The following is a 12,534-nucleotide window of genomic DNA, read 5'->3' on the forward strand; positions in this document are numbered from 1 at the left end:
GACATCATAAAGAAATGGAAAGACGGGAAAAAAATCATATAAAGTGAAATATTTCTGTATTACTTGAACAAGAAAACTAATCTTTCATAAAATATATTACTATCTATATTTTCTAAGTGAAATTTAAAATATGCAAATATCATAAAGCTATTTTGATAGCTGTTTATCCTGTCATTCATATTGATCTATCTTTTCCAAAGAGGAAACACTCTTAAAAAATGGTTGTTCGGACCTCTCAAAAACCTTATAAGACATCAATAATATTTGCAAACATATGTCAATTACAGTTCACTAAGAAACAGAATACATTCCAGGTAGTTTGAATAGGCAATTATTTACTACTAAGAATTAAAAGTGTAATTCTTTAGAGGCTTGAAGCTGGCCATCCAGAAACATTTCCAGAATAATGTGAAATAGTCTCATCAGGGAATTATTGTTTGCGTTTCAGTTAGAAGGATGAAGAGTCCTGCAGTCACAATAGGAGCTACTGAAAATGGCACCATGACATCTCTAACCAAAAGGGTGATAATCTCTACCACTTGCTGTCAGCCTGCCCCACACCCTACCAATACATGTCAGTTGAATTTGGATGTGGGACCCATCACAGGAAAACCTTGCTTGCTTCCTCGGCCTCACTTGGCAGTAGTAAGCAGTAGTATGGTGACTGCCACCTGACTTTTGTGCCCAAATCTTAACAAGTACCTCTAACTGGCTGAACCTAATTTGCATTGGGAAAGTTCATAGCATTGCGGACAAGGGACATTTGCTTTTAGCCTTCCAGCCCCTTCAGTACAGAAATGTACAATATGACAAAGCAAGGATGTTTCTCAAATAGCCATAAGCATTACACTGAGGTACAGAGATTTGGGAAATTTCTTATGCAAGGTGACAGACTTGAATTCAGTTGTGCTGGTCACTTGTCCTTTCCACTATATCAATGCATAGCACTGAATACTTGGAAGACATTTGCTGAAGGAGACATCGTTTCAAATCATATGCTAATTAATTCTGGCATCTGAGAATATGGCCTCCCTTTAGTCTTCTGTCAAATTTAGTTCTTCTCCAAATTCAGACTTAATCTTATCTTACAGTACTTACAGTGAAGCCAAACATGGCTTGGGGTTAATACCTCTGAGTATTTTTCTCAGCAGGCTTGCTGCTTAATCCAGTTAAGGTCAGCACAATACAAACTTTCTTATTAAAAGGAGAAAAACTCATTATTAGGGACTTCATTAGGGGCTTTTTTGCTGCTGGTTAAAGCTACTAATATGACAGTATTTTTAATCTTTATTTTGTGTTTTCTGCTGACAATCTATAGAAAAAATGTTTAAAAGGGTAAGATTTGGGTTCTAAAATCATTTTGAATTTTAATTCTACTTTTTTTAAATGTAGGTTCTTTTAAGCAAATCTTCTTATATTTACACATCAAGGTTAAAATAAAAAATACAGAATATGCAAATAAAATATTTGGATAAAATGCAAAATTTTAATGCACCTGCAACATCACATTCATAGGCAATTATGACATAACTTTCTTTTCACATGTGGTTTACATCTACTTTGGAGATATATATTCTTACCTTTTGTTTTCTTTTCTTGTAATGGAGTTTTACCATTGTCACTGTTATAATTTAAGCTACATCTCTCCCCTAGCTTTTTGCTGGTTATTTTGGAGATAAAGTCTCTTGGACTTTGCTGCCTAGGCTCATTTTAAATCTTAATCATCTTAAGTAACTAGGACTATAGGAGTGAGCCACTAGTGCCCTGCCAGAGTTGTATTTTCATATATATATATATATATATATATATATATATATATATATGAGCTAAGTGCAAAAATTCTTATTTTGTACCTTAGTAGACGAATGCAAATTACTAGATATACCTCTAATTTAGACTTAAGTATCAATACTATGTTAAAATTAAGTTCATGGAAGGAATAAAAGAAAAGCAGATATGACCATTACAATCTGTTATGATAGATTTGTACTTTTTCTCTTTTTAAGGAATAACAATATAATTTGACTAAACTTGTTGGCCAAAGTGGATCTAATAGTTTTGTATTTAGAGTACATGGGATAGAAAACAAAGTCAAGAAACAACACCTACGGATGTTATGAATCAAATGAAAAGGTAAAATAACCTTAATCTTCAATGGGTTAAGTTATCCCATTATCACAGATGGACTTTATAGGCCTATTGATTAAATGGATCAAATCAACAGTTAGACATATTTCCAATCAAAACAAGCACTTGTGTTCAGCATAGAAAATAGTGGAAGCTGTGATTTTCCCAGAGAGATATGTTACAAGTTTCCAAAAGTGTATAATTGATCTTAAGAAAAAAAAGTTGGCGGGGCATGGTGCCTCATGCTTGTAATCCTAGCTACTCAGCAGACTGAGATCTGAGGATCAAGGTTCAAAGTCAGCCCAGGCATAAAAGGACCTGAGACTTTTATTTCCAATTAATCTCTAGAAAATAGGCTTGGCTCAAGGGTAGGGCAGTACCCTGGAGCGGAAGAGCTCAAGGATAGCATCCATGCCAAGTTCAAGCCCCATGATGCTGGCGGGGATGGGGCCAGGAGGGAACACTGCTACACTGCTGGTGGAAGTGTAAACACGTTCAACCACTACAGAAAGCAGTGTGGCAGTTCCTCAAAAGACTAAACATAGAGCTTCCCGAAAACCCAGCAATTCCACTACTTGGCATTTACCCAAGGGTTCAAAAACAAGGACATACTAAACCCACTACTAGAACAGTGATGTTCATTGCAGCACTATTTACCATAGCAAAGATATGGAACCAACGCAGATGTCCCTCAGTTGATGAGTGGATCAACAAGATGTGATATTTATACACAATGGAATTCTATGCCACCATCAGAAAGAATGACATTGCACCATTTGAAAAGAAATGGAAAAACTTGGGAAAAAATCATATCAAGTGATGTAAGCCAGACCAAAATGAACATAGGTTCAATGGTTTCCCTCATTTGTAATAATTAGTACCATCTACAACTCTCCTAGCATAGGATTACAATAGTGCAAAACCTGGATACATAAGGCCAAATAGGATGAGGCCAAATTAATGGACCTCCAGGGTGTGAAAACAAGAGCTTAATTATGAGTGACTGTTATTCTTAATGTATTATGTTTTTCTCTATTCTCTGGTGTTGCCCTTTGGTTAATCTTATATTGTTACAGTATCCCACTTTGTTACCTGGTATATTATATAGATGTTTACTAGTTTATTTGATATAGGATGGGAAAAATGAGGGAAATGGGACAAAAACATGAAAAGGGGTAGCAATGTGTGAGAAATAATGCACCTTCAATCTGGCAAATATAACTGTAACCTCTCTATACATTAAAAATTTAAAAACAGTGCAGGAAGAGTAATGGTACTTTTTAAATAAAATGAGGTATAGATGATTCTAATGAGAGCTAACTTAAAAACACCATATTATTTCCTTTATTGTTTTATCCAATATTTTGGCTATACACTAAAAAGAAATGCATAAAATATGTAAAACCAGACATTATCTATATTATAAATATAGACATATCTTCTATATATTTGCTTTTCTCTTTCTTTTTCATAACATTAACATTTATTGCTTTATCTGAATACTGTATTGAAAACGCAAGCATTCAGTTTACACAAAGAAATTATACAATTATATACTGCTTCACAAAGGCAGTAAACACATTATTTTCTACAAAATCTACTTTACAGAAATTTAAAAATTCTAAATATCAAAAGATACAGATGAAGTACAACTGGAACTCCTTGCCTTTTTCTTTCTGAGCATGAGAAATCAGAAATTACTGTCTTAGAATCACTGCCATTACTTATCAAGCTGTTGATGGCTGCTCTAATCACTTAAAGTGTTGTTTCTCAACCAATTTTTTTTAAAAATTGCTGGAAATTTGAGTTAAGGTATAATTACATAAAGTACTTAGTATTTTAAGTATAACATTTCCTTTTAAGCATATGCTTTTCTTTTCATGAGACTTACAAAATGATCACTAAGTTATAACTATTATGTACTTTTTCATGTTGCTGCTGAAAAATGCCTTCTTTAGATTGTATAATAATACTGACATTTAGTAATGAAAACAAAGTTTGGGTGCCTAAAAACCACAACCTACTTTATAATTGGTTAAGATCTTGAAAACGAACAAACTAGCTTTTAAAGTATAATCTGTTATATCTAAGACTATTTCCTTTATTAATTTTCATGTAGGGCATGTTTAAACATACCAAGAAATCTTATCATAATGTCAATGTTTATTATGTCCTACACTAGGCAATCCTATCACTAGAACAAAATGGTTTGGAGAATTGTGTCATCCTGAGCCAACCTCCAGTTTTATTACTTTGTTTACTGAAGTTAATATTGAGTTGGAGCTCTTCAACTATAAGTAGGAAAATTTAGTTTGTATTTTATCTTTTGTATATTTTCCAAAATCAAATAATTTACTCTAACAGGCTTCAGACTAGTGATTTTACTTAAAGGTTTCTCCCCTCTATCAGTGGTTACATATATTAGAAAAATCATATGAATGTTGGGCATAAATATGACCTCACAAAATATACTTAAGTAAGTAAAATAAAGTACAGATTTTTTTGCCAGTCCTGGGCTTGAGCTCAGGGTACTGTGACTCAAGTGGTAGAGTGCTAGCCTTGAGAAAGCCGAAGGACAGTGCCTAGGCCCTGAGTTCAAGCCCCAGGACTAACAAAGATAATATATATATATATATTCTATTTGATATCTTTAAATATCAATTGACACTAAACCAATTACTATTTGTTTTGCATCTTCTGAAATACATTTGCTTTAGTGAATTGATTTGTTTATTCATCTATGTATTTGTTTTCTGTGTGGGGGTCCAAACTTGGGCATCTTACAGACTCTCTGCAGGCTTTACTACTGAGCTGTCTGCCAACCTCTTGTGATTATATTATATATTTGAATATTATATTCTTGAATATAATGTATTATATATTATATAGTATATGTATTAATATATTAATATTGCACTATATTATACATTATATAATATTATGTATAATATAATATATTATGTATTTATATTCTTGAATATCTGAATGGATATTAAAACAGAAACTGAAAGAATGTAAGAAATGTGCCCATGAACAGGGAATAAACTGAACCCAGACACCAATTCCCATCAGAGATTCTTACCTCCGCATAGGCAGGTGCAGGCAGGAGAGCCTCTAGGCTAAAATGTTAAGTTTTACAAGGAAAATATTCTTACTTCTTGTTTTGGAAGTGAATGGTGAAGAATACGTTGTTTTACAGGACACTCCACCATCAGCTACATCCCTTTGATTAAATATGTAACCAGATCTCTCTACTCATTATCAACCCACCAGTCAGGTAATAGCAGATTTTTCTGTGCTGACTGTAGAGAATGTTGCCAGGGAGTATGTGTGTGGGGGGGGGAGGACGGTTTCAGTGACAGTACTAAATAAGAATTCATTCTAAAATGATTAATAGATTTTTTAAGAGTCTTATATAATCCTGACCACTTCTGCATTACAAAGTCTTGTGAAAGTAAAATATATAGAGAGTAAATAAAGGACAAGTTTCCTATACAACATAATGAAAAGGTACTTTATTAGAAACTATTAGCATTTCATTGTATATACTGAGTGAGTACAACAAAATGAATACTTTGTGGTCAGCATAAATGTGCTAAATTATTGAACTGCACAACTAAATATGCATATGACCTTCAGTTTACTGACACAGAGCTTAGGGGTTTGAAGGTCTGACTCTTCTCACACTAGAGTAATACAAGAGATTCATTTGAGTGTTCTTTCATTTATCGTCTGTTTCCTGTAATATCAAGCATCTGACTAGTCCTAAGTATTTAACGTAAAATCTGTTTGGCTGACCTTATCTCCCAATGAAACAACTTCAGTCTTTAAGTAATTATTTTTCCTCTGTATTTTTAGTTGGAGAATAAATGTCACTTGGTTTCCTTCTTGTTTTTTAAGTTTAATTACAAAACTATTCCATATATGGAAAAGTTGAAGGAATGAAGCAAATATATGAATGAGTGCACTGAAATGTAAAGCTACAACATGAATTTTCTAAGAAAAAGACCTCCAGCACAATCAAAATATATTATCATTCACAAAGTCTCAGGCCATGTACAATTCAAGTTCAAATGAAAATCTTTAAAAGTCGAACTTTGATCTCAGTTTATTTTTCAATAAACTATATTTGGGAGTTTTATATGCATTAAGACGATGCTGTGAACTGAATCCAGGGACTTACATGGGGGTGGGCAAGCCCTCTATGGAGAGGGAAGTCACATTTCCAGTCTTTTTAAAGCTTTGTTATTGCTGTTAAAACTAATTAACATACTTTTCTCATTGAAAAATGTATTGGATCTTCAGTTTGTTCAATGTTATGGCTTTGAATGAAATAAAATAATTTCTATGTATACCCCAATGCATGCATGGATAGCTACTTCTGAAATCTCAGAAGGTAATTCAACCAATCAAAATAGTCAAATGCAACAGGTCACCAATGTCTCATCTTTCTAGTCCTACTTACTCTGGAGCCTGAGATCTGAGGATTGCAATTTGAGGCCAGTCCATGAAACTCTTAACCCTGGTTAACCACCCAAATTGTCATAGGTGAATATGTGGCTCAAGTGATAGAGCTCTAGCCTTGAGCAAAAGCAGCTTGGGATAGTACCCAGGCCCTGAAGAAGCCCCAGGGCCAGTGGGTGTGCTCATGCAAACACACACACACACACACACACACACACACACACACAAATAATCACAGTGTCATGAGCTCTTTGAAGCAAATCATTCTGAGAGAAAAAAAGAGTTTTGCTACCTAAAGACTCTTCATTGGAAATTAAATAGAGTAGAAGGTTGGTCAAATCAGTTTTATTTTTTTTGTTAATCGTTAGGCTTGAACTCAGGGCCTACATACTGTCACTGAGTTCTTTTACTCAAGGCTAGCCACAGTGCTATTTCTGGTTTTCTTGTGGTTAAAAAATGGGAGACAAGAGTCTCACAGATTTTCCTGATAGGACTGATTTTGAAACATGTTCCTCACATCTCAGAGGTAATTAGAAGTAGAAAGCAATGGTTTCTGGAAACTGTCAGTTCATATTTTTAAAATACTTTTGTGCTGAAGGTGAGCTTTATTGACACTCCAAGCAAAAAAATGTTGACCTGGGTGCTGTTGGATCACACATATAATTCTAAGAGGCTCAGACATGAGGATCGAGATTCAAATCCAGCCTAGGCAGAAATGTCCATGAGATTTTAATTCCAATTAATCAGAAAAATGGTGGACTGGAGACACAGCTCATGTAGTAGAATGTCAGTTGTGATTGAAAAATAAGAAAAAGAAAGAAAAAGACCAGTTGGGGAGTGGAGGCCAAGTACCAGCAGACTTACACACACCAAAAAAATTGCAAGGGAATTTCATTATGCCACTATTGAACTTGGAAAAATTCTGGAAATTTGATAACATATTTCATTCCTGGCTATACAACTAAGACTGCTAATGGCCTCTTTTCTAATATCTCCCAAACACCTATCAAATCTATGAATTTTTTTCTATCCCTACCACCAAATATAACATGATATGAATTCTAGATAATAAATAGTTCTAAATTCAAACCAAAATAGTGGGACAAAATAAGATATCAAATGACTGTAACAAATATCTAACAGCCGTAAAAGGTATAGGCTTAAAAAAATCACTTTATTAAGATTAATTTATTGGAATTAGAATATCCCTTTAATTATGAGGCGTTACATGCTACAGAATCAATAAATTAAGTTTTTATGTACCTTTTTGTCCTTAACGTGACTAAACTAGGAGACAATTGTACTTTTTATAAGTTCCAGAACAGAATAGTTCTGTATGCTTACAAAGTGATGCAGAAAGTGAAGGTAATCTAGAGACAAGACCTTACACTGCTCATCTATAAACACAATCTTTACAGATAACATTATATGCTGTCATCTTTTTTGTTATTTGTTTGTTTGCTTTAAACTGAACTTATTCCAGATAACCTTTCCCAATGGTGCCGGGTTATTTTCCTCTATCACATATCTGAGCTAAAAGGCTGATTCCTTTTAGCCACTTTGCAGATTTTTTACTTTATGCTGTACAAATAAATCTACCCACCACAATATACCCCTGTTTCTTTGTAGCTCATGCTTATGATTCCCTTCACATTTTCATCTTTTGGATACTAGTTTTTACCAGTCTACTATGTTTCACCCATTCTTCTTCTGTGAGTGTGTGTGTGTGTGTGTGTGTGTGTGTGTGTGTGTGTGAGAGAGAGAGAGAGAGAGAGAGAGAGAGCTATTTCTAATAGCTATTTGAAGAGCTATTTCTAATATTGTCTAGTCTCCTAGAAGCCCAATCTCCACTGCTCCTTTTGTGCTCACTTCTTTCTCTTTCTACTATCATTAATATCGATTATTCCTTTACTGTCCCCCCACCTTTGATACATCTAAATCTCTTCTCTTTACAACCCCCCCCCCCAGATTTCCTCCTTTTCTCTCCCCACTCCTTCTTTCTTTCTCCCTTGTTTTTACTGAAATATCATTCACTAAAAAGTCAAGGCAAGCAATGGTCATTATTTGGAACAAGGGTCTCACTATGTAGCCCAGGCTGCCCTCAAACTCTAGTAGCTGGAATTATAGGCATTTCCCACTGCATCCAACTGCAATGCAAAAACTAAAGCTATACTCCCTTAATCTTGTGTCCTATTCATCTCTCTCAGTCACTGACAACTTTATAAGCTCATTTGCAGATATTTTTCATTACTTCGATTCATTTGCAACTCAGTACTATCACTAACTCAATGTGACTTTCAGGCCTACCACTCTACTGAACACAATACTCATTGAAATTATCCATGACTCCATGAGAAACCCAAAACGACGTATTATCTTCTCATTTTATATAAATTTCTAAATAGCATTCAGTAATATTAACTACTTCCAACGCTTCTATACTTCCTCCTTCTGACACTGAATCTCATTTTCCTGTCACACTCTAGAGTGTTCTTTCCCAGTCTTTTTAAACTTGTCCATCATCTTCTACCAAACCATTAGGTTCAGAGTTCTGACTTTCCAATTCTTTAGGGCTTAGTCCTACTCATTGTAAACTACATACAAATGACTATTGAATTTGTATGCTATGCTTTTCTGAGTTGGCTACTCAACAGCCCAATGTCTCAGAAGTAATTCAAACTAAAGTATGAAGCCACTGTATCCAGTAGTGTGTGTCATTATTGCCCAGTCAGATACATAGTCCAGAACAGTGTTATTATATAGTATGGTAGAATGGCCTTAAACACTGTGTGTGTGTGTGTGTGTGTGTGTGTGTGTGTGTGTGTGTGTGTGTGTGTGTTCATGCAGGCTGGTCGTGGGATTTGAACTCAGTGATTGGGACGCTCCTGAGCCTTTTTTGCTCAAGGCTAGCACTCTGCTAGTGGAACCTCAGCTCCACTTAAGAGTTTTTGGTGGTTAGGGCCAGGAGTTTGGCCTAGTGCTTAAAGGGCTTGCCTAGCATGCACAAAGACCCGGGTTCAATTCCTTGGTACCACATACATAGAAAAAAGCCGGAAGTGGTGCTGAGGCTCAAGTGGTAGAGCTCTAGCCTCGAAAAGTCCAAGGACAGTGCTCAGGCCCTGAGCTCAAGCCCAGGACTGGCAAAAAAAAAAAAAAGGGTTTTTGGTGGTTATTTTCAAATAAGAGTCTTAGGGAGTTTTCTGCCCAGGATTGGCTTTGAATTGTGATCCTCAGATCTCAGTCTTCTTGAATAGTTAGGATTATAAACATGAGACATCAATATCCAGATCTGAAGCCATTTTTACACATGCAAATGTGTACCATGTGAGATATCATTTAGGATCTGGGGGCCAGATGGCCCTCACAAGCAAACAACTTCTCCATGTTAACTATCTTGGTTAATATCATTGGCAATATCAGGACTGATGAACTTTTTTATTTTTTCTCTCTAGTTCTCTCTTTCATTGCTCATTTCTAATGTCATCTGCACTATCTTTCTTCTGTTATCCAAAATAACTGCCTAACTGTGCACATCAGTCTTGCTGCCAAGTAATAGTTTTCATTTTCTTTTCAGAATAACTTTTCTAAGACCTCATAATACCTTTATTAGGTTTCTATTGCTCATGGAATAATATCTAGACTCTATCAAAGCTGTACGGTAAGAATGTTTCTAGAATTTCTGTGTATCATCTCCTGTTCTTCTCTCCAAGTCTATTTCTCATTTCAGCAACACTGCGAAACCAGCTTCTCTTCAATCATCCTTAGTACCCCAAGTACCTCATTCCCTAAATGCTTACCATAAATGCTCCTGTGCTTCCTTTCAACTCTTCCTTCCTTATGAACTCAATAGGAGGAAAACCTATTGTATTGTCTAATGTAGGGATACATTACAAAAGGAGAAGGCTATTCTGAAAGTTTTCCACTACATTTACAGTCGAGGTATCAGTTGGAAAGGAACGGTAGGCGAATGCAATCCTAATACACAATGCTCATGTGTGAAAATGGAAGCTAGTAACTTGAGGGGATGAGTAGGGTTGGGAAAGATGAAGGAGAATGTTAGAGACATTGATCAAGATGCACAGCACCTACAAATTGATTTTTTGAACTGAAACTCCTTTTGTATAACTACTTGAATATAACTTTTAAAGAAAAATAGCCAGGTACTAGGGACTCATGCCTATTATAGCTGCTCAGGAGGCTGAGATTTGAAAACCACAGTTCAAGGTAACCTGGGCAAGAAAGTCAGTCCATGAGACTCATGTCTCCAATTAATCAGCAAAAATGCCAGAAGTGAAGCTGTGCCTACAGTGGTAAGAGTATTGACCTTGAGCAAAACAATCTCAGGGATATCACCCAGGCACAGAGTTCTAGCCCCAGGATCAGGAACAAATGACATAAATAATAAATAACAAAATAAAAAATAATTAAAACTAAAAAGTAAAGAGAAAGAAAAAATAAAAATCTTACCAACCAACCAACCCAAGACATTCACAATACTACTGGTTATCTTCCAAGTTTACTGGAATTCCTCGCCTCAGATACCAAAGAAGTGAAGTTATATCAGTGGTTTCCTCTTTTAAGAGGGTCTGGCAACAAAGAGTTGGTCTAGAAGCAATTTATTGTCACATCTCTTTCCCCCAGCCCTCATATAAAAATCCCGGCTGGACCTCACATAGATGGCTACTGAAAGGCGCCATTACGTCTTACGTCATCACGCAAGGACATGAGGGTGGATCCTTCATCCAGAAGACATGTGGGCGGGGCTTGCGCGGTGGGCGGGGCCAAGGGGTGCAGGCGGGGGCGGGGCCGGCGAGGGGTCCGGGGCGCTTCTGTTCTTCAGCGGCGGGAGGCCGCGTCCGTGGAGTCCTTTCGACATCGGGTCCCGACAACATTCCAGGACACTGCCAGTGCCGACCAGGGGCAGCCCTGTGACCGGACGGAAGCAAGTGGCAGCCCGGACTGCGGCCGGCGGGAAGCACCCGGTACTGGGGAAGTCCCGGGAGCAGCACCTCGGCGCCCCCCACTCAGCCTCGGGGCCCCGGCGCGGGTCACTGGGCGCGGCGCCACCGTGAGCGACCCCCGCCCGGATTGAGAGTACCCGGCCGGGCTCCTGTGCCGATCGCGCCGCCCCGCGGGGCGTGGGAGCCACCTGCGCCTCTTGGCGCCTCAGCGCCAGGCCCGGGCAGCTCACCTGGACGGGCGCGGGGCGCGGCGGCCTCGCCCCCTCCCGGAGGACGCAGGTGGAGCGGGCGCGGCCCGTCGCTGAGTCCAGGGCGCCGGGCTGCTTGTGCCGGGGTTAGGGAGCCGCCTCAGGTCGGGACACAATGAACGGCGGCGGCGCCAACATCACCTATGCCAGTCGCAAGCGGCGGAAGCCGGTGCAGAAAACGTGAGTGACCGGGAGAGGAGGGCGTCCTCCGCCTGGGGGAGAGGGGGGAGGGCGCGAGCGCACGGGCGCGCGGGGCTGGAGGCGGGAGGCGAAGCCCCGCCAACCCAGGGTGGCCGGGAGTTAGGTCCCTTCTGCACCTCGCCAACCAGATCGAGGGTGGCAGGACACTTGGGGAGACCCAGGACGTGGATTTTCAGTTCTTACATTGCGCGTGTGTGTATACACATATACATGCACAGGCATACCTGCATACATATATATATATGTACACACACACACACACACACATACACATACACACACACACACACACATACACACAATCTCCGCACTCTACAGGGTGGGCAACGCGCTAGTTGTCTTGCCACTCTGTTCTCAGAGCTGAGTTTGCTGCTGAGGGCTCTGACCTGCCTTGTGGGTGCTACTGGATTACTTAGCATAAGCCTGCCTGGAAATCCCTCCCCCTCCCCCCCCCCACCTCCAGTAGTCAGTCCCTGGTGTGAGGTAGGTTAGAGGACAGCCTCTACTGCGATTCTTGGTTGGGTGGGGTGAAG

At 38.5% G+C, this 12,534-nt stretch overlaps 1 protein-coding gene across 1 annotated transcript in view; it reads left to right on the forward strand.

The window, feature by feature from the left end:
* Positions 1-11,858: 11,858 nt before the first annotated feature.
* Ahr (aryl hydrocarbon receptor) overlaps positions 11,859-12,534 on the forward strand; it is a 44,779-nt gene continuing 44,103 nt past the window's right edge. The window contains exon 1 of the mRNA XM_090332727.1: positions 11,859-11,980. Within this exon, the coding sequence (XP_090188853.1) occupies positions 11,916-11,980 (65 nt within the window). The 5' untranslated portion in view covers positions 11,859-11,915. The remainder of the gene's footprint in view (positions 11,981-12,534) is intronic.

Source organism: Megascapheus bottae, chromosome 5, assembly GCF_031878675.1.
Source record: "Megascapheus bottae isolate mThoBot1 chromosome 5, mThoBot2.hap1, whole genome shotgun sequence".
Taxonomy (NCBI): domain Eukaryota; kingdom Metazoa; phylum Chordata; class Mammalia; order Rodentia; family Geomyidae; genus Megascapheus; species Megascapheus bottae.